Below are 23,380 nucleotides of genomic sequence, written 5' to 3'. Positions count from 1 at the left end.
AGCAAACTATCCTAGAGCTCAATATGCTCCTTATTTCTCATAATAAGTTCCTGAGTTGTTCAGTGTTCATTTCATGAATTCTATTAAAAGAATGTGTCTTTTGTCCCAAAAGACAGTTATATGACTTCTAGTAGATAAAATTTATCAACACTTTGGTGGTTTTTTTCCATTCTTTCTTTCTTTGTTTTCTTTGGCAAGTGAGTACAGCCTCACTCCATTAATTTTTTCCTGTACATTTACACATACTAGTGATGATCTGATCTATAGTCTATTTATTGTAACTTGGCACCTACCATAAACAAAGATTTTGTCGTATTAATCTGCCGGAGATTTTCATTGGTCAAATCACAATTGGAAGTGGCTAGACACGTGTTGACCAGTTAAGTGCCTTTCTCTGCTTGTGTTAAAGTAGGTCAGAGAGTGGTCATGACAATTTAAAAATTACTGAGATAATACTTAGAAAACTTATTATAGCCTACTTTAACATTTTTACGTAGCCATTTAAATATAGTTTGTCAAAAATTATTATTAAATATATACTGTATTATTAAGACTTGCACAAAACATATTTATAATTGTGTAGTTGAACGTACTTTAGAATTTTTATCTACACAACAATTTTATTAAATAGGTATAAAACAAAACAAATTCTCCGGCAATCCTTAATAATCATACTCAAACCTCTAAAGGAAAACATTACTGTAATGTATGAATTTATCTATGTGATATTTATATAATTAAAAATTTTTTAAAATAATTACATTGTAAACTTACCTTATTAATCATCTGTATCAGAGGATAGTTGCTCAAAGTAATCATTTATATTGCTTTCATCACTACTTGTGTTCAACTGAATAATCAGTTTTTCTACAACGGTTTCCAAAATCGCATCAAGTTCCCACATTCATTGTTCTTCTTTTTCTATGTTTGATACATTTTTTCCATCTTTCTTCAGTTATTTGTTCAATAGCTTTATTCATTAAAATTCAACATTCAAACTGTCACACATCCGACAGTTTGAATGTTGTGTTGTGACATGCAATGTAACCTTTCATATCTGCCCATATCAATTCAATAGGATTTAAATTACAATGATACGGATGTAAACGTAACACATCAACACCTATGTAAGGACCTGAATGGGGGTCAACTGGTAGGTCCGAATGTGGGATATCAATCGAGAGATTAAAAATCTCCTGTTCAGATGCAACTAGGAGGAATTGAATATTCTGATTAAACAATGGAAGTTTTTTCTATTTAAACGATAGAAGGGAATAAAGTCGAGGAAAACACGGCTGGAGAGGCATCATATTCAGTCGCGACGTTGACCTCTCCCACGCCCTCCATCGGGTTTCGAATTGTCACCAGGTGACAAGGAGAGACCAATGGAGAGGCAATTTTTGATGCAAAACACTTAAAAACTGCACGTTCAAGGACATCCAAGTTCTTGGTTGTTACTAATTCTCGGTTCATGCTTGTCGGTTATTTTGTTGTTGATGCTAGTCATCTAAATTCACTACCGTGTCGAATAACCACCACCATCTAGTCTGCACCCGGATTTTACCTTCGCAGCCCGGAGACATCAGGTTACTACCCAATCCATCTTTCTCTCCAATCTTCAATTTGAGACTGTGCCACACGCCCCGGGGCTTCCACCAAACGTACGTCGACACAGGACATTCCATCAAAAAGAAGGAGAAGAATATTTTTATTCTCTCCCAGAATTCGGTTTGTGTCCAAGCTTTGAGGAGCATTGTAAGAACCTACTATTTTTATTAAACTGTTTTATGATGGTAACCTGTCTTAGTGAGTCTTTACACTCCCACACGACCGTTTGACCGCTCGACATCGAGACATCTTTCTACCCAATTGGAAAACCTCACACCTATTTCTTTGGCCATTTCATCAATAATATATTTATTGTATTTATGTTTTACTTTTTTAACAATATTTAAAAGTTCTATTTTTAACATTTTGTTGTTATGACAAACCCTATTTTTTCCAACCAAGAAATTATGTCAGCTTTTTTCCAACTACAATTAGGAACTTTCTCAATTTTAGCTGAGTGATATGGAGCATTGTCCATGACAACAACAGCATTACTTTCTAATTTCGATAATATTTTTTGGTTGATGTTACCTATGGTGCCAAAATGGACGAGTTTCCGGTCCCCATTTTGAACTCCTCTCGAGACTGCGACATAACCGATGGTTCGGTTATTGTAATGAATGGAAAACAAAACCAAGACATTATAGTGCTCGTGACCGGAAAAAGTTTATCTTTAGTTTAGCTAGATTCAGAATGTGCAAATATTCATTAAAGTAACAATTTAACAAATATGAAATAATTACATTTATAATCATTGCTAAGTGACTAGTATTTCATTAATGATTTTATAAATAACGGAGAACTATTTTCTGTGGACAAATGAGACGCAATGCAGTTTCTAATTGATGGACGTAGATTTAAGCCAATAAACAAAGGGAGGTCTGTCTTAGTTTGCTTACAGTAGGTGCCAAGTTAGGATAAGTAGACTATAGAATAGCATCATTTTTTCTGGCATAACACTTAAGGAAGGTTAATTCCAACCCATCTATTGTTTGTTGTGTTCTTCCAAAAACAATTTAGGCACTCACTAGGCATAAAACTTTTGGTAGTCTACATTTCAGTGAACACTTCATAAAGAACTGTGCAAGAGATAAACAGAAATATATTTGAATTGGTGAAGCAGCAGTTCTGCCGGGTCTTTTCATCAATCTTCTGAACCATATTACAATCAGCCAACCATGTCTCTCCTCATTATAGACATTTGTCCATCTATGTTTGAACATACACATATCTCATACACACCTTCAATCATTGTATTTATTCTCATGATGTTTGTTGATAGATTTCATCCACTTTACAATTCTGGACTAAAGTGATCTTATCACTGAACAGTTGAACATACCTCAAAGCTGATGTTATGTTCACATTTTGAATGGCCATTGTTGAGCAATAGCATGACAGTAATATGAATTTCATTCTATCCCTGCTGGATGAGTACTGAATTGCACCAGAGGTGCAGAATATTTTCTAGACCAAAAGTCTCTCCTGAAAATACAATTTCCCTAAAAATTATTGCACTAGCACACAATAAAACAATAATTTACAAATGAATTAATAATTATTACTAAATAGTTTGGAAAATTCAAATTAAGTCATATAAATAAATAAATTTGCCACACAATACTAAACTGATAACTTAGGTTAACATAATTAAAAGAACACTTTAATGTACTTTAATTGCTGCTGAATCACACTATGTTCCTGATTAAATGCAGTGTCTATTTGCCCCTACTTCACCTGCCACGTGAAAATGAAGTTACTTACCAGATAGCCCTCATATGTATATATTACAATGAATACATTGGAATTTTACTGAATTTTTAAAGTATTTCAGAATATTTTGCAATGAAATTTTGTTTAATATAACTGTGTATATATTTAATAATTTTTAATTAGCATATTAATTTTTAACTACATAATTTATAAAATATGTATTAGAAAAGGGGTGCCATCTGGGTAGGTCCGAGTGTCCCTTTTTCTTGCATTGCACAGGCTGCAAGATGAGATCACCACCTGCACCCTGGAAGCTTGATTGGCCACCAAGACCAAAGCCCAGATCACTTCTTTAATTGCTTTTTTTTTTGTTTTTATAAATTCTATTTTTCAGAGTTGAAAAAATCATTATATGCCATATTTTCACAATTTGGACAAATATTGGACATAGTTGCATTAACAACCCTTAAAATGAGAGGACAAGCTTTTGTTATTTTCAAAGATATTAATAGTGCAACGAATGCTCTTCGTTCCATGCAAGGTTTTCCTTTTTATGATAAACCAATGGTAAGCAAACTTTTTATAATTTTGTATAAATGAAGCAAATAATTAACGAAAAACTGAAGATACTTTAAAGTTTAAATTTTTGTTATTGAACAGTTCTCAAATTACATATAAATCCAAATTAATTTTTATACTTAAATTTTATGAAATTTAGAGAATACAATATGCCAAAACAGACTCTGATATAATTGCCAAAATGAAAGGCACCTTTGTTGAAAGACCCGCAAAACCTAAAACAAAAGAAGATGCTGTTGATGTTAAGAAACAGAAAAAGAAGGCTGCAAAAGAACAAGCTAGACAGGCTCAGCAAGCGCAAGCAGGTCTTGCATTAGGTGTTATGGCGCCCGGAGCAATGGTTCCTGGAATGGTAACTCACGGTATGTCGACTATTTTAGACTTTACAATATAGTAAATTAAATATATATCCAGTAAGACTATTCAGACAAATTTATATTTGTTTTCTTTCATCAATCTTTTTGAATAGTGAAATAACAGTATTGACCTAAAATGAATATCTTGCAATTTTGATTGAAATTTTATTTGTTGAAAGAAACCTTATTCAATATTTAATAGAATGTCAAAAATAGGAGATGGTTATTTTAAAACACATCAAAATTCTAATGTAAAGATTGACAAAACATTTTTAAATGTCTTTTCTTTAGAGATTTCGTGATTTCACAACTTTACATAAATTTTGGCTGACAGTATTTACATTATTTAATGTAAATACTGTTGGCCGAAATTTTTAATTTAATTTTCTTTCTTATTGAAATTTTTGTAAGAAAAAGAAAAGACGTAAATATTTACAATACATTTGTAGTGCTTTTATATATATATAAAAGCACTACAAATGTCTATTTTTCATTGTGATAACAGTGACAGTATAAAACAATTTTCACTTACCGAGACTATCTGTTGTTTGAGGCTGCACCTTTACAAAATGGAAAAAAACTACTCGGTAAATTATGGTATTGGCATAACCATCAAAGGATGTTTTTATCCATTTTGCATTTTTTGTGAGATGCAGCCTCAAATAAAAGGTTGTCTCTAAGTGAAAATTGTCTTGAACTATCACTGGTCTTCATTTTATGTTGTTACAAACACACTTTGTAGCTTCAATACATTTATACATTTTATATTTTAAGAAATAAACCATTTGAAATATCAGAGGTGACTTCACATGGCAAGAATGGCAAATCTGAGTTCAAAATGTCACTCAGAAAATTTTATTTATGATTTGTAAATTTTCAGAATTATTTTTGTGTTAATAAAATTCATCATGAGACATTTCAAAAATGCTATAAAAGATTAAACTGCTTATATATTGTTATTTGTATTCTGCTTATGATTTAAATCATTTCATAACATAATGTAAATGGAGTTGAAAATATTTGCAAATTATAGCCAGGTAAAATTAATTTTACATTTTACTATGGATAAACATTTTGAGCATCTTAAAACTAGTGAATATGCAGTAAACTTATACAAAATACTTTTTTAATGAATGTATAAAGATGATGAAAACAATATTTGTGAAAAATGGGTATATAATTGTTTTATTAATCTTAACAACTCATAAAGTAATTTTAAATAAATGGCTGTAGATATTTTAATGTGAATAATGTCTGAGGGTCGTTAGGCAAATTTGTATCATGAAGTGTGTGGTGTTTTTCAGTTGATGCATGTAACTCCTGCTTTACCACCCAATAACATTGAAGGTTTTGATGTTAACATAATTGTGGCAATGCCAAAGGGCCCCTATTCTTCGGCACCAGGTGACCGAAGAGTCGACATCACTTTGGCAATGACTAGTGTCAGGACTGACATTACTGTGTCTTATGGACAGACACAGAAACTTTGATGGCCATTAAGTTTATTTTTACGTGAGTGGTTGCATGTGTAGGTGCTCGGGTCCGGGATGGAGAAGGTTTGAGAAACAACCGGAAGAAGTGAGTGCACTCCACTACAAATTTAACAATTAACAATACCCATTTATTTACGTAGCAATAATATACATAAGTTATATAAGGAGCTTAGTTGCTGCTAATTTTATAACACAATATGAGAGAAAAAAGGGTAACCCTTATTGTTTAATATCGTGGGTCCCTGATCGCGAGAGAGAGAGAGCATTTACAATTGTCTGCACATTGATAAATACGTTAGTAAAATCAAAGTTGATCCTTGTTGGGAATCAAAGAATCATCAGATCGATGTACTGCTGGTCTGCAAGGTTGTTTGGGAGAAGCTTCAACGAATCGAAAAAGTTCAAAAGTCTCTGAATGTCTTAAGATAGGCAGAGGATTTGCGACGGCTACTTATGTGGTATCTAAAAGGGATCGGGCGCAACCACTAGTCCAAAGATGGCGAACTAATGACGACGACAAACTCTGTCATCATTGGACCTTGCCTTTTATCTGGGGGTCCTCTCCATTGTCCCCTTGCCCTTTGGCAATGTTGTAATGCCTATGTCCAATAGCAAATTCTCGTCGCCAAGTTCCCTGTGAAACATTTGATGTATCATCTTGAAAGGGAAGTGATTCCATAGAGGAATAAAATTATATCCTTTACAATTTTAACAGTCATGGGAAAAATTATAGCAAGTTTTAATTTCAAAAATTAAATTTTAACTTGAAAATTTTCTTTGTCAAGTCCAGGCTCTCACGCAATGAAACCTATGTGTAAAATGAGAAATTTATTGTGGCATCATCACAATGCCAGGCTGCAATTTAAAATATATGCTCTCTATCTCAAATTGTTAGTAATGGTTTGCCCGTTTGTCATACTTTTCCTTTAACAATAGAGTCGTGCTAGTCATCTATCTAACACCTTTCAGGAGAGAAGTTTCGAACTGAAATAATGTGACTTCCAGTTTGTATATAGTTAATTGAGCCTCCTGTCCCTAAGGTTTTTATATCTGGTCTCGTCTTTCATCTATCTAACTCTGTTCTCAAGATTAAGGAAAGACAGACAAATGGATGACAGTGGGAATTTACAAGTCTACAATTTTTTCAAATTGCAGCCCAACAAATATGTTTTTAATTATTTTTCATATAATATGACTTTTTATTTGTATTTTGTTACAACATTTAATATAATTTTTTTTATTTATAATAAAGAATCTTGCCTCTTCCAAGCTATAAGAGGTAGTTTCTGACAGAGTACAGACAAAATACATTTTGAAACACTGACTTTCAGAATATATAATCAAATTTACTCCAACATGAATCATTTCTAAGTTAGTTTATAATTTTTGGATATGAACAGCCTCCTGTGGCTTCTAACAGTGTTGCATCATTGTTGTACTATGACAACTTTTAATTACCATTCCTATCATTCTGTAAGGAATAAATAGCACATTTTACCTTATATGATTATCTAAATACAAATTAGAGATAATCAATTTATTAAATTATTTCTCCATTAATAGATAAGAAAACTATAAACAGAAATAAAATTTAAACAATTATTTTTCTTTGAATTTATTTTTCATGATTAACAGTAAAAGAAACTTTTTTGAAGGAAAAGTTATCATCTCGATATGACAGATGTTGACAATGTGATGCAGCAGAATGCTGAATACGTGTGGATGTAATGTATTCAGTGCACCATTGATCGTATATCTGATTCATATTAATTTTATCATTGTGAAAGCAAACATTGTGTGGATATAACAAGAATACAATCTTTGTATTGTACTAATAACACAGGTCTGCAATGAAAATATTTCCTGAAAACTAAACATTGTTTCTGATGTATTTTTGGACGCTAATTTCAGAAAAAATAACCAAAAAATTCCATCAGATACAGTTTTTCACAATATGAAATTTTCAGTTTTCAGTCTGTGTTTTTATGAATATACAATTAACATGTAATTTATTTTTGTTTGCCCAAATTCATTAATATATATATTATCTTATTTTGTTATTTTATAATAAACAATTAATAAAATCTAAAAATGTTCGATACACATAAATAAAAAAGGAAAAACATTATAATAAAATAGTGTAGACAATGAGATGAAGTTCATTCATTCTGTCACTTCCTCTTAAGACAGACAGCACTTACTTCATGCATTTCCTGGATTATCTGCAGCCAAAGTAAAGGAAGGTGTCCTTGTGGGTCCAGATATTAGAAAACTTATGAAGGATGAAAAATTTGAAGCATGTATGACAAACGTTGAAAAGGAAGCTTGGAGCTCCTTTAAAGTTGTTAATAAATTTCTGGGAAATTATAAGGATTCCAACTTCAAACAAATTGTACAAATTATGCTTGAAAATTTCAAAAAATTAGGATGTTCTGTCAGCTTAAAAGTTCATTTCCTGATGTGTCATCTGGACTATTTTCCTGAAAATCTTGGTGCCATCAGTGAGGAACACGGCGAAAGATTTAAGCAGATGGAATGCAGATACAAAGGTAGATGGAACACGAACATGATAGCAGATTACTGCTGGTCGCTACATAGAGAACAGCCACAAGTTACACACAGAAGATCTACTTCCACATGGAGTTTTCAACACAAAAGAAAAAGGTACTACAAAGCCGTAGAAACTTGACTTTATGCAGCCATTGCTGAATATCCAGAAGCATATGCTTTTGTACTAATGACAGTAAACGACTCAGTAATGTAGATTCTAAATATATATGTGAGTATTAAAGTAATTTTTCACACAAAACTTCTTACTTATTACTTTGTTTTACTTCCTAGAAATGTATTTACATGGTATATAAAGCATTATTTTTCTAAATTTTCAAACGCAGTTTTCAGAAAACTGTTACGTGATGGACAAAAACGAATGGCATATTTGAAATTAGCATACCAAAAAACATAAAAGTCAATTGCTACTTTGCAAAAAATATTTGTTCACTGAAAATTTGCAGACCTGTGTAATCTAACTTAAATATTAATAACTACTCTAATTAGGTACAAGATACCATCTATTTCATAACAATCTTACAGATGATGATCATAAAATCAAGGGGATTTCCTGTTATTTTTTGCTTAATAGAGATAATAAAAGATACACTATAATTTTCAAAGCAATGAAAGATAATTTATTTATTAATCTATTCCAAAAAATGCATTAAACTAAATGTATGAAGAAGTATTGAAGCTTAAATTAATCTTATACAAGACACTTGTAAAGTATGAAATTGTATATCAGATTCAATCTTTTAAGAAAAATACTAACTGTACAGACAGGGGAAAATGTTAAAATTCTGAAATTTATATATAATTTTAGAAAGTAAAAACTGTATTAGAATTAAACAAAATATTCTACTTTTTTTTTTTTTTGGTTTGGCATGCAGTAAATGTGAAAATGACTGGTTTAATATTAATTATTAGTTGTATCTTAATTTTATAATCAGTGAATTTGAATTTATTTAAAATTATTTTGAATATATTCAAATTAATAAAAGTAAAATTTTTAATAGGTAGTAAACTAATGAATTTTATTATTATAGCACAACCAGTACCAATACCAGAACAACCACCTAATCAGATTTTGTTCTTGACAAACTTGCCAGAAGAAACAAATGAAATGATGTTATCCATGTTGTTTAACCAGTAAGTATATAACAATTAATATATATATAATTTTTAATTCAGGATAATCAAGTAATTTGTAACTAGATTTTATATTTTCTTAATTATATTTAACGTTACATAAAATTATTAGTTTAATATGTTCGGTCACAAGAGTAATGTTCCATATGTAGGTGAGAATTGAACATTTATATTTCATTTCATTTCCATTGCTTTTTTGATTTAATTTAAACATTAAATTACTGGTTAATAAAATAGATCTTGTTGTCATGGAATATCATGACTGAAGTGTGATTCCTTTATTGGGTTTAATGATTAATTTCAACTAAGGTTTTTATTCAATTATTTGAATATACTGTTAGATGTGTATTATTGAAATACAGTGGGTGATCGGTTAATGAACATAATCCGTTCCAGGACTGTGTTCGCTATCTGAATTGTTAACCGATTATCGATTTACCATAGATTTTTATGGGAATTTGATTAATTCATTCTGGAGACCCCAAAAAATAAATAAATTAATTATATACTTTCTTACTACGTTTATTTGTATGTAATAATAAAAACACATATATACACAGTCTTGCATTTTTATCAGTCATGTTGTTTTTCCATTTGTGAGGGTTAAAGAATCTGTCCAATGTTGTTTTTCCGTTTGTGAGGGTTAAAGAATCTGTCCAATGTTGATTGCTTCTCTCTCTTCTTCAGGATTTTTCGAAAGTAATTAATAGCATTGTCGTTGTCGTCATAGATATCCCAAAGCCTATTAACCTGGTTTGGATGCCATTCTGAGACTGTTGTTCTGACATTCTCCCACTTCTTTAAAAGATCTTTAATAGCAGATATCGGCATTGATCTTCTTTTGTCTTCCTCTTTTTCTAAAGAAAACACATCTCGCTGAGTTTCTTGGAGTTCTTCTGTCATCAGATTAATTTCCGATTCCATTACGAGCTCTTCAATGTCATCTTTATTCACCTCCAATTTCAGATCTCTAGCAGTTGTCACAATTTCATCCTTAATTTCAGGGGCATCATCTCTGTCTCCCTGAATGCAGGAGAGGGACAGCTTTTGCCAAGCAGAATTCAGCTGCTGTTGAGTGACTTCTGACTATGCCTTTTGAATGAGCCATATACCTTCAAGAATATCAAATTTTTCTTTCCAAAACCTTTTTAATGTCATCATTGATGAGAACTGGCATGCTTCAAACCACCGATGAAACAGTGCTCGAATATACAATTTCTTGAAACCTGCAATAACCTCTTGATTCATTGGTAGAATCAACGAAGTAGTATTCAGAAGTAGAAACTGAACTGTCAGCCAGAGAAAGTCTTCCAGCAAATTATCTTCAAGGTCTTTTGAGTGTCCTGTTGCATTGTCCAATAGCAATAGTTCTTTTAATGGCAATTCATTGGTCTGAAGGTAAATCCTTGATGCTTGGAGCACAAACTTCAGCCATTCTTTGAAAAGAGCCTGTGTGACCCATGCCCTTTTATTCAATCTCCACATCACTCGCAGTCTTTCTTTAATTATGGAATTTTTTTGAATGCTCTAGGGTTCTCAGTGATAGACAATAAGCAAGATAAGCTTCATATCTAATTTAATTTACCACACTACACCTTTTGTGTAGTGCGGTAAATTAAATTAGAAGTGGTTAATGCCGAGATAGTTTTTTTTTTTTTTTTTTTTTTTTTCAATAAAACATCTCGGCAACACAAAAGGTGTAGTGTGGTAAATTAAATTAATTATTTGCTGAGCATGTATCTGTTTAATGTTAAGCTTCATATCACCACTATCGTTAGCTACAGATTATATATATATGATCTGTAGATGAATTATTCAAATTGTGAAAGTAATGACTTAATATACTAAAATTCAAAAATAATGATAAATATAAGATATTATACTAGAAAAAGGTATTGAAGATTAAAAACCACTGGGAATCAAAATAAAATTTAACTTTATTAAATTCTATTTCAGGTTTCCTGGTTTCAAAGAAGTTCGTCTAGTGCCTGGTCGTCATGACATTGCATTTGTCGAATTTGAAAATGAAGTTTTGTCTGCTGCTGCCAAAGATGCTCTTCAGGGTTTTAAAATAACTCCTACTCATGCTATGAAAATTTCTTTTGCAAAGAAATAATTTTGATAAGAAGTGAATTCAATTATGTTGTCTCTTAGTTTTAAGTCTTTTATAATGTGTGACATTTTTCAATAAAATTAACTAAATTGAAATGTATGTAAATAATTTAAAATTGTAAAATCAATCACATAGGCATACAAAATATTTTGATATTTATCTTCAGAACACGAAAGTCATTATTTCCAGCAAGAGCCAAATTTTAAAACCATTACTATACAGTTGCATTTTGATTTTTCTTGTTAGTGTTACTATTAATAAAATGAGTAAAATAGTCACAGTTAATATAAGTTTATTTGGAACAACAAAAGCAGTATTTAAAATGGGTAATTTAAGATTTGTTGTTAAGAATTGATGCTATGGGCTGAAGAAAGTGACGTTTTTAGAGTAAAAACTGAAAATAATTGTGTGTGTTTTCAGTTGTAGAACAATACAATACCAATGGATATTTGAATGGATTAATAATGATAATGGAGATACATATTTGATCAAGATTGGCAGATAGCAGCACTTTAAGGAACTCTGGTAGAAATTTGGGTTTGAATTATGTCCATGCAATTTTTCATGATTTTGCTTGGTTTCATTTACTACTATTGCTAGGTTGGTTAACCTGTAACTGAAAATACTATAGCATCTATAAAAGACTGATTCCCCCCCATTTTTACTAAAAGCAAATACTACAGTGGTTGTCTAAAGTGTTACATTAATGATTACAAGTGATAACTTGTAATATTGGGCATTTTTAATACTGCATTTTATTAGTCATATCTGAAATTGTCAGAATTCAAACTGATTTTAAATTGGATAGTTTATTTATGATACGTTAAATGAAATATAAAATAGATAATGCTACAAGTTTTATGTATTTTGATCTTTCATTATGACAAAAATATATGATAAAACTGCATGTGTAGATCACTTACAGTATGATTGTTGACATGTCTAACAGCAAAAATTGTTTTTATTATGTTGTTTTTAATGTTTCTCCATTCTTTTTCACAAGTTTCGTGACCCCTTTTTGTTCCAGAACATTTTACCCAATACCAAGTATATACACACACGAGTACTTAAAAGGATGTGCATGTTTAAGCGTAAAGAATTAAATCTTGGCTGAATACTTGATACATTTTTCAGAATTGATCTATATTTTGATTTTACAATCGTCAATAATGTAAATGAAGAATGATTTAACATATATAGCAAGAAGCATAATAGATTGGTATTTAAATTTTCATTACTATACATTCTTCCCACTTTGTCACACAATGATGTAAATATGTTCAGTTTGAATTTTCTCACGTGAATTAGGTGATTCGATTCTACAGAGTGGTTTTCGGTGTATCATCCCAGGAAATATGTGAGAATCATCATTCCCTTTTTTTTATGGTTTCTTCGGCATTATTTTTACTTTCCAGGCTGTTATACAGTATATAACAGGGAAAGTATGGCGATCGGCCAAAAAATGGCCCTCAAGATTTTTACATTTTTGGACTATGGGACCTTGAAACGTCGAGAAATGCAAAAAAATTCCGGGGTTTCTTTAGGGGGCACGATTTTGTTCACCCAATTTGAAGCTTATTAAGTTCTTTTTATCGAAAATTTCAGAAATTTTTCAGATAGGTTTGTTTGTTAGGGGATTGATGCTATTAAATTTTGGTAATTAAATGTCGAGGGGACGGGGAGATAAAGGGCGTCGTGTTTCATATCTCGAGTAGGATCGGACTCAATGACGGTTTTACTCGTTATTAACAATTACAACTTTTTTTTAAAAACCCATCCCTGCCCTCAAAATTACGCTTTCTGCTATTTTGTAATTGTAAAAAAAAAAAAAAAAATTACAAAAGTTTTTAATAAAATTGTTGTCGCCGGAAAAGTTATGCAACTCGTTGCTGGATTTAAAAAAAATTAATCCAAGTCTTATAAATAATCATTTTGTTTCTTAATCTCGAATCCAAAAAGTTCGGGAGAAAACAATCCCTAATTACAATATACAAATTATATATTTTATACTTGAGGAATGAAGGCAAGAAAATTTTACTAAAATTTTGTATTTTCGGTAATTAAACTATTGTTTCTGCAAGAGCACAAAATTTTGCTGGTCTTTTTGATCGGATTTGTCTGTTTTTCTTTCTTTCAAAGAAAGGGAGCCAAAAACAACTTTGTACAGAGCATATGAAAAGCTACTTAAACTTTTAACTATATCAAATAAACTCATCGATTGCCTATTAAACACCGAACTGATGTGTTTTCATCTATTGCCTTTGTGCCAAAGCGATTAACTCTTTCCGCCCTTTAGACACTAAGAGAACTTCTTTTAGCAAGCACATAATGAGGCACGGGGGCCGACATATCCGATCGGACCACCCCCGAAGTTTTCCTGGAGGTTTTTCGACACGTTCAGGATTCGATCCCGGGTCCTCCAGAGAGAGAGAGCCACCTTGACCTCTCGGCCATCTGGCTCTGTGGATTTGGCCAGACCCACAATATGAAGCAGCCAGGTGGTAAGGGATGAGTCTCACATATCTGGAACGAACCATCCCTAAAAATTATATAGGATTTTTCGATCCGTCTGGTGAGGGACGGGGCCCGACATATCCGAACGGACCACCCCCGAAAAATTCCTGGGGATTATTCGACCCGTTCGGATTCGATCCCGGGTCCCCCAGAGCGGTAGGCTGCCACCTTTGTCTGTATTGTCCTTTCAAATTTTGGATACACGTTTTAAAAATTTAATTATTCGTTTTCATATATTAACAAAAACGTTAAATTAATTGTTATTTTTATTATTCATTTAAAAATTTCTCATTTTACCACTATTAAAACATTAAAAAAATCTAAAAATAAGCATCATAAACATCCAAAATAAATTAACTTCATTTTACAACTGGCGATATTCTTCAAAATTATTATTATACTATTAACTTTAAATAAATTACAATAAATAATTTAATAAAAAGAAAAGAAAACAGCCAAATATATTTATGGCGGAATTTCTGTGTTTTGTTTAGCGCCATTATTATGTTAGCCTGTTAGCCACGTTGTACGGTATAGGAAGCCGACATCTGTTGAGGGTAGCTAAATGATTACTAAATGTATAATATAGTAACCGATAGTGTAATTAATTAGAATAAGTTTTATAAGCTTCGGAATTAGAAGTGAAAATATGCTGGAATCCAATAGTTTAGGATTAATGTCCAGGTGAGTCCATTGATGGTGAAGTTGCATGACCTAATATGACATTCCTTTGGTAAATTTGTTAATCATTTATAAAAGTTAAGACATTTTAAAGTCTCATAATCATTAAGTAATGTTTATAGATAAAAAAAACAGCATTCCTGAAATTGTTTATAGTTAAGAATATTTAAAAATTTTAAAGCTTAATCAGTTTTAATTCAATTAAGATGATAACTATACAGAAATCCAAGCCATATTTGAAGAGTTCAAGCTGCTACAAACATGTTTCATGAGCCTTGCACTAGTTTTTATGTTACCTTTGAACATTTGGATGCATACCTTCTGTAATGATTTTTTTACTGTAAAAAACATTTTAATTTAGTATTATGAATGTTAAAATGCTGTACCAAAGGCTGGCATGTTTGAAAAAAATATATATATATATATTTTTTTTTAATATATAATTACCATATATATATATATATATATATATATGTGGTAATTGTTGTAAAGATAATGGCTAATTCCTTATCATTCAATATTGTATTTCCTGTGTAAAAGCTTCTATTGAATATAAATAGATAAAACACAGCTCGTATTTTATTTACTTATTTAAGTAGATGTTCACCTAAGGTAGGTATCGTGTTTAATGATTTCGTCCGTGCAATTGTGCTGCTTCAAGTAGCCCACTTGACTGTTTGTGGAGTACTCGATGTTATATAGTTTTAGGGGGCATGGGGGTTCGCTCCCACCCTGGCGTTGAGGTATGAGCGATAGCCAGTACTGAGCACACACCTATGTGCAAAGCATGAAGGATAGTGGGTATGTGTTAAAAACTGATCTTCGAAGACGAATATCACGCGAACAGTCGACAATTGTGGGGTGGTGTGATTTATGTAAAATAAAAAATAAAATGTCGATTTTGTTGAGAAAGTAGTGAAAATGATTGTCGCACTGATAATGGAGTTGCCACCATTGGGGGCTACCTACGTGAACATTTACCCTTATTTATTTACTTAATATGATTCATAAAGAAAATTTTAAAAATTTATATATATATATAAATTTTTAAAATATATTAAGTAAATATATAGCCTATATATATACATACTGTACAGTACTGGGTCAAATATCTGGCTTCCTGAAATCCAGAGAATTACCAGAAAACCAGCTATTTTGTAAATTAGCAGGGTGTAGTACATCTATAGTTTGCCATGTGGGTGTTTTGTTTTTGTAGAGTATGTGTTGCACCTATTCAAGCTATGATGGCAAATGAAACTAGTTAGGTATATGCTATGAAAGATTATACTATATTCTGTGCCACTATTAATTAAGGATCAGCCAATGACAACAAAATCTGGGAGGTTTTCTGCTGCATCTTGTATGTGTATGCACAAGAGTTCTTTAATTTAAATATTAAAAAATTTCTCTGTAATTTCAGAGATGACATTTATAATTTTTAAAAATACAGTTTGCTATCTTTTCATGTTAAATATAGGCATGTAAACTAAGACACTGGAATATAAATATGAATTTATTTTGGAAGTTGTGGGATTACAAAATAAACAATGCATGTAAAATAAATTAAAGAAAATATATTTAAGCAGCTGTCAATTTAAGAGAATTGAACTCCATGATATGCCTTTCAAACTTTGTTTTCACATGATTCAAAAGGTTTTGGAAGTCCTCAGTTGTAAATGGTGGAGCTTGTTCTGAATTCTTTTGCAATGTTCTATACAGTAATACCCTGAGTTACATAAGTAATGCAGACAGTAGACCTTTATGTAATTTGAACTTTACGTAAGTCAAATTTGTAAATTGCTTAAATGTAACTACATAAGTAATAACTCAATACTGTGTTTATTATTATACTAGTGGACCTGGCCATGCGTTGTTGTGGCTCAAAATGTATCTATTATAAATGTATAAAACTTCTCCCATGGGGGGAATTTTAAAAAATCCCTTTTTAGTGTACATTCTCTTGACGAACCCTATTAAAACACAATCAAAAACGCAAAGATTCGCATCTAAAATAGTATAAATAGAAGCAGAGTTCTTCATGGTAAGTCTTATTCCTGTCCATCTCCCCCGGTGGGTAGGGAATTTCAGCATGTATATTATATAAAAAAACGTGCGTATTCGAATGCAACGTTGTGTCAAAATTTCAAAGGAATCAGTAGGAACAAACAAACATTACATTTTTATTTATATAGATAGATAGAAGATGATCTGCTTTAGTTCATCCTCACAGAAAAGCATAATGCCTCACAGTAAAGCAAACTTAGGTCGTTGGAGTTAGCGCCATCTATTGGACATAAAGCCTTAATCCTAAATGATATCTTTTAATTTATATAATTTATACGAATGTTTAACGGAATAATATACAGCCTATGTCCACCTTGAAGGTCCATTCTAAATATTGGTGAAAGAATTTTTGAAATCGGATGAGTAGTTTCGGAGATTACCTGTTACATACAAATTTACAAACATTTCCTCTTTATTAGTATAGATGTATTGTACAGTACATGTATTATTTATTTTTTTGTATAAAAGAACAATAGAAATACAAAATACATATATAAATGAAACAAAGAAAGAAACAAAAATAATCTGAAATATTAAATTTTGAAAATATTTTCTCCTGACTTCTAAGTTGGCTCTGGATATCTAGCACTGGTTGAAGGTCTCACAAACATGTCCAAAGTTGATTGTCTAGTTGCCTGCTTTTTTCATTGTAGATTGTCTTGTAGATAGACAAATCAGAATTGATGCAGCAGTTTATATATTCAAACTGCTTAGTATTTGAATCCATCGATTCTAATTTGGATAATGCCATATCTATTAGGTTAAAAACCTCAGCTAATCTTTTAGTAGAAAATTTCTTTTCATTAGGAGTTAGTCAAATGATTTGGTATTTTCTTCGGAATTTCGGAATGCCTCCAACTGAATAAGGTTGTCATTGGTTAGTTTTTCGTCGTGGTTTAAAAGAAGTTCACTGTTATCCACTTCCATTTCTAACTGCTGTGCTAGATTTGTACACATCTCCATAGCTTGCTGCATTTATTTTCCTTCAGTTAAACACTTGAAATCATTTACCACTTCTTGGCAGAGTTTTTTCCACACAGCGTTCATCATTGTTTACTTGACTTCATCCCATGCTACCTCAGTGTTTTTAATGGCATAAAGGATGTAGTTCTCCAGAAATCATGTAAGGTTATTCTCTTATTGCTATCAATGGCCTTGATTGCTTGGGAAAATATATGCCACAGGCTTTGAAAGTTGCAATAATGCCTTGATCCGTTGGTTGCAACAGTGAGGTGGATCTAGGACAAACAACTTCCATGTCAGGATGAAAGTCATCTAATTCTTCCAGATGACTGGGAGCATTGTCCAGTAGCAGGAGAACTTTAAATGGGATTCCTTTTCCAGCACAATATTCTTTCACTTGGAGAACAAAGTTGTCATTAAACCAGTCTCCAGAAAGTGCATGTGTAACCCAAGTGTTGGCATTGGCTTTCCATATTACGGATAGCATACTCAAGTCAATGTTCTTAAAAGCATGCGGTTTTTGAGAATGGTACACTGTAAGCAGTTAATTTTCAAGTCCTCTGATACTTTGCTGCCAAGCATAACTGTGATTCAATCTTTTGCGACCTTGAATCCAGGCATAGATTTTTCCTTTTGCAATAAATGTCTGTGCTGGCATCCTCTTCCAAAATATCAGTTTCATAAACATAAAATATTTTCTTGGGTAAATATTCCCCATTTTCAATAATTTCGGCCAGAAGTTTGGGAAATTCACTTGCTACATCTGTATCTGCATTTGCTGCCTCGCCCGTGATTTTGATGATATGCAGATTTGAATGTTTCTTGAATTGGTTGAACGATCCAGCACTAGCTTTAAATGTGCTCTTCATATTTGTGTTGCCGGTCTTCTCTTGTAAATCCTTGTGTAGAGACCTAGCTTTTTACTGGATAATCAGAAAACTTAATGGTATCCGCTTCTGTATCATATCCTTGATCCAATGAAACAATAATTTCTCCATCTCTGAAATCGGACCCAGTCTTTTCTTGGTAATGACTGCCTTTCGACATTGTCACACCTTCCGTGCTTTTAACAATGCAAACTTTCACCTTCACTATTGTATTCACTGTCGAAATAGGTTGATTCACTTCCCAGCTATTGTTGTTATTGTCTTCCTGTCTTCATAGATACAAATTATTTTAAATTTTTCTTCTAAAGTAATTGCAGACCTTTGTTTTTTTGGTTTATTACCAACAAATTCAGTTTGTCGCTTTGATTGCATTTTAACAGTACAATACTGTAAATAAACAATGAGCACTATGTAAATGTAGCAGCGGTAAACTGGTTATATATTAAACAAATCACTTAAGGCAAATTACACTAATGACGTGAAACAATACATATAGAAAAACAAGCAATAAAGATGTGCTTGGTTTTGCTGCTTGACCTTCACTGAGTACTGTAGAAGAATCTTGTTTACGAGAAGGAATGCCAGGTATGCTTGCGAACGTGTTTACAATTAGACTGAAAAATAAAGGATTAGCAGAGCAATAAAGTAATAAATCAGTACAGTGTGAAAGGAAAAGAGGGAATGAACGAATAAATGTTTGAAATAGAATAATTCTTTGTAAAATTACATGTTACTCTACTCAGATTTTTTTCCAATTTTTGAGATTTACATTTTATGTAACTGAGAATTTGTTTGTTTGTTTATTAAATTATGACAAAGCAATACTTGGGCAATCTGCCTATGGGGAATGCCTTCTGGGAGGTTTTTTTAAGGGTAACTGGCCTCTATTCAGGCATTACAGATGTGGAGAAAATCCAGAAAACTCCATGTGGCCAGCCTGTCTGGGCAAGGCACGAACCCATGACCAAACTCCCAGTGCTCAGAGAACGAAACCCCTTGGCCACTGGTGGGCCTGAGAATTTATGTTAGTCATGTGTTATGTAACTCTGGGTATTTTCTGTAGTGAAATTGGCATCTCATTTTTCATATACACTTTCTACTTTGACTGATATCAAAACAATTTGATTGGTTTTAGTTAGAGTTCATTAGGCATACTGTGTCCCATGTTGGTCAAAGGCAGCATTGGTAATATGCAATAGTCTTGAACCTAGTGGGACATTGCCAGATTTGGTCAAAACACACAATCTCCATTCGGATAATGATTCTTCAAGAATGGGACTAGTCTAATAATTAAGGAACACTTATTTATTGTGACACTGTCATAATGCTGGGCTGCAATTTTTAATTAATTTAATTTAAAATATATGCTCTGCACTTCAAATTAGTACTGTAGTATTTTGCCCCTTGTACATCATACTTTTTATTTAACAATAGTCGTGTCAGTCATCTATTAACTGCTTTCAGGGGAAGAGTTTTGAATTGAAATAATGTGCCTTCTGGTTTGCATCAGAAGTTCATATATAGTTAATTGGGTCCTTCTGCCCAAGGTTTCCATATCTTTCATCTATCTCTATTCTTGAGATTAAAGACAGACGGATGAATGACAGTGGGAATTTATAGGTCTACAATTTTTTCAAATTGCAGTCCAATAAAATGACATATTATGAAGGCTTTTCTCTTTCACTAGGAAAATTATAGAAGCCTTTCATAAAATTGATGACTTATGTTTTGCAATATAATAGGGATGGCTGAATACCGAATATTGAGTGATTATTTGGATGTTACTCTTGCCGAACACAAAATATGCGTACTTTTCTGACTACCAAATCATCGGCTGATTTATTTTGGACTGTTTGAAATAAGGCTTAAACACTAAACTAGTGGTTCCCAAAGTGGGTGCTATCATCCACTGAGGACAGTGAGTAAATCTAGGGGTGAATAGACATTACGGGGGCGACAGGAAGTACTAGAGCAGGGTCCTGACTGAATAGTGAGAATAGGCAAGGGTTGGGTCACTGAAAACTTTTCCCTTTCCTCTGTTTAAATGGGTATGAAAAAATATTGCATTTAATGGTTTCCAGATATGGAGAACAATGTATGGTATGGACATACAGTGTGAGGTTCATAGACAAGCTTTTATAAGAATATATCCTAGTCTTTCTCTCACAAGGGAAAATGGGTTGTGGGCATTTGATATAAGTTTATGGAACCAAGGGGTGGTGGCTTCAAAAAGTTTGGAAATCACTGCTCTAAACCTTAGAATAAGATGGAGGGCAGCTTCTTCAACAATAAAGATTATATACACTTTTACTTTTAAACAGTTATGTAATGAAAAGTAAAAAATTATATCTTGCCATTGAGGCTCATCATTTTTTGGCAGCCCCATCAAGTAATACATTTACAAACATATAGTATGTTCGGCAATGCTGAAAGTACAGTCGGTTCAAAAAGTTTAGAATAATTTAACTCAATTACAAAGTGCCAGCTCTTGAATTACAATAACTAGGAAAAATAAAAAATTACGAAAAACTAAATAAGGGTATATTTAGCTTGATCTTTTAGCCATATTCTCATATAAAAATATTAATTTCTAAATAGTGTTAGAATCATAATATTTTTTACTTAATTAGATGATCAAAAAATTTAGGATATTTGAAATCATGTTTTAAAAGTTTAGAATAATATAAAATAACAAATATTGTTCAATTATAAGCAATAGTGCTTGTAATTTCCTGTAATTACATAAACTAGGTAGCCCAATAGTTCAATTAATGTTAACTCACTTATATTTAAAATTTAAAAAATTTCTAAAAAGTAGCCGAATATATGAAACAAAAATTTAATGAAATTACTAAAAAAAAATTTAAATAAATTTGAATTTTATTACTTTTTATGCAAAAACAATGCTAAAACAATTTCTCTAGTTATGTCATAAAAGATGAGAGAGTCGTAAAAGTTGTTTTGAAACTTTCAAATTGTAAAACAAATTAATTGTTAAATTTGTTATTTGTATGTGACAGTGACAGAACATTTTGCTTTTAATACATAATATAGAATATAGATTGTATTACAGGTAATATTGTATAAATTACAATCTGGCAATTGTCAGAAAAGCAGAGTAAACGTCAAAGGCAAGAAAGAACAATTAAGCCTGCATCAAAGAATCATGAAAATTATTGATTTACATGAAGAAAATATTAAACAACAAGAAATAGCAAAGAAAGTGAATTGTATGTAGTCTAATGTACAAAAAATAATTCAAAACTTTAACGAAACTGGAAGTTTAAATGCTGAAAAACTTTCTGGTCATCCATAATTTACTTCAGAAACAACAGAAATCATCACTTAGAAAAATTGTAAAACAAAATAGACGTGCATCCTTAGATATTCACGATAATGTCACAATAATACAATAGTATCACAATAATGTTAACAATAGATGTCACAAGAATTGAAATCTGTGATTGGAAAAAACCAGTTTCAAAAACAATGGTTTGCAATTATTTGAAGGAGATGGGTTATAAAGCAGCCAAACCAGAAAAGAAACCTCATCTGACAAAAGTTCAAAAGAAAAAAAATGGTCAACTTGGGCAAAAAAATAGTGTTTTACATTTAACGATAGCAAAAAGTCATTTGCCTCGTTTTTTCCGCGCCCTCTTATTTTGTGAAACAGCCAAGGGCAAAATAGGTAAATCAGGCAATATTATTTTAAAAATTCACCAAAAATTAAATTATTATTTTATTCATATGAAAAAAATCACATATATTTATCAATATAGTTAGTTTTAAATACAACATTTTTCAATAAAGTTTGAAAAATGTATGAGAAAAAAAAATAATGTATGATAACTGACATTCAAACTTGAAAATTTGTTACTTTTTGTCAAAATTAACATTGGTTACTTCATTCTTATTGTCACTGAGCCAGAATGATGTAGAATATTGTTCTGTACAATTTGATATAACATTTATGCATGTACGTTTATTCGTTGTGAAATTATCGCACATTATATCAAACATTTGTTTGAAATCTGAACTTTTTTTCCGCTTTCAACTAATATATTGAACTAATATACTTTATTCATTTCATATCAAACAAGATTATGTATTTTTGTAATAACATATTATTACCAGTAGCAATAGATGTAACGTTTGCTGATATTTTAGATTTAAAAAAGGTTAAAAATTAAAAAAATATATAAAATATCAGAACTGAAGGTCATAACTTGAATATTTATAATGTATTAACATATTATAGCTGAATAAACTTATTATAGCATTAATGAACTTATTATAGTAATATTATTGCATGAATATGCTAAAAATGAAATAAAAAATTATCAGAAAATGAAAAATTAAGAAAAAAAAACCGACAATTAAAATTTTTTAAGTCAACAAAACACCACCTGGACAAAAATATGTGAAACAGACGATAAACAAGACGATGCCGTCAAGTGCTGACATCTGTTGTCGATAAATTTTATAAAAATTGATTGTTAACAGGGTAACGATCAATCGGTACCCTGGCCGTTTTGCTACACAATTAGGGTAACGATAGATCGGTACCCTGGCCGGGAAAGGGTTAACGACAAAAGTATATTTTGTATTTATTTATAGAGGAAAAGTTTGGTGCTTGAAATGTGAAATCAATAATCCAGATTGTTTATGAGTCAATAAATTTCCAGCTAAGTTATGATGTGGGTTTCA

General features: G+C 31.5%; 2 protein-coding genes across 3 annotated transcripts in view; both read left to right on the top strand.

Annotated features, from left to right (window-relative positions):
• Positions 1–11,659, top strand: part of snf (U1 small nuclear ribonucleoprotein A snf) — a 31,370-nt gene extending 19,711 nt beyond the window's left edge. Inside the window, exons 3-6 of the mRNA XM_067278300.1 lie at positions 3,716–3,888; positions 4,040–4,262; positions 9,349–9,451; positions 11,408–11,659. Coding sequence (XP_067134401.1) covers positions 3,716–3,888; positions 4,040–4,262; positions 9,349–9,451; positions 11,408–11,567 — 659 coding nt within the window. The 3' untranslated portion in view covers positions 11,568–11,659. The remainder of the gene's footprint in view (positions 1–3,715; positions 3,889–4,039; positions 4,263–9,348; positions 9,452–11,407) is intronic.
• Positions 11,660–14,574: 2,915 nt separating this feature from the next.
• LOC136981908 (protein FAM199X-like) overlaps positions 14,575–23,380 on the top strand; it is a 36,239-nt gene continuing 27,433 nt past the window's right edge. The window contains exon 1 of one of the 2 annotated variants that reach the window (XM_067278294.1): positions 14,575–14,762. In XM_067278294.1, coding sequence (XP_067134395.1) covers positions 14,728–14,762 — 35 coding nt within the window. In that variant the 5' untranslated portion in view covers positions 14,575–14,727. Of the gene's footprint in view, positions 14,812–23,380 lie in introns of both variants that reach the window. The other variant, XM_067278295.1, reaches the window with a different exon arrangement.

The sequence above is a fragment of the Centruroides vittatus genome, unplaced genomic scaffold, assembly GCF_030686945.1.
Source record: "Centruroides vittatus isolate TY-2023 unplaced genomic scaffold, ASM3068694v2 contig_799, whole genome shotgun sequence".
Taxonomy (NCBI): domain Eukaryota; kingdom Metazoa; phylum Arthropoda; class Arachnida; order Scorpiones; family Buthidae; genus Centruroides; species Centruroides vittatus.
The sequence above is the reverse complement of the archived record's forward strand: the minus strand, read 5'-3'. Positions and strand labels throughout refer to the sequence as shown.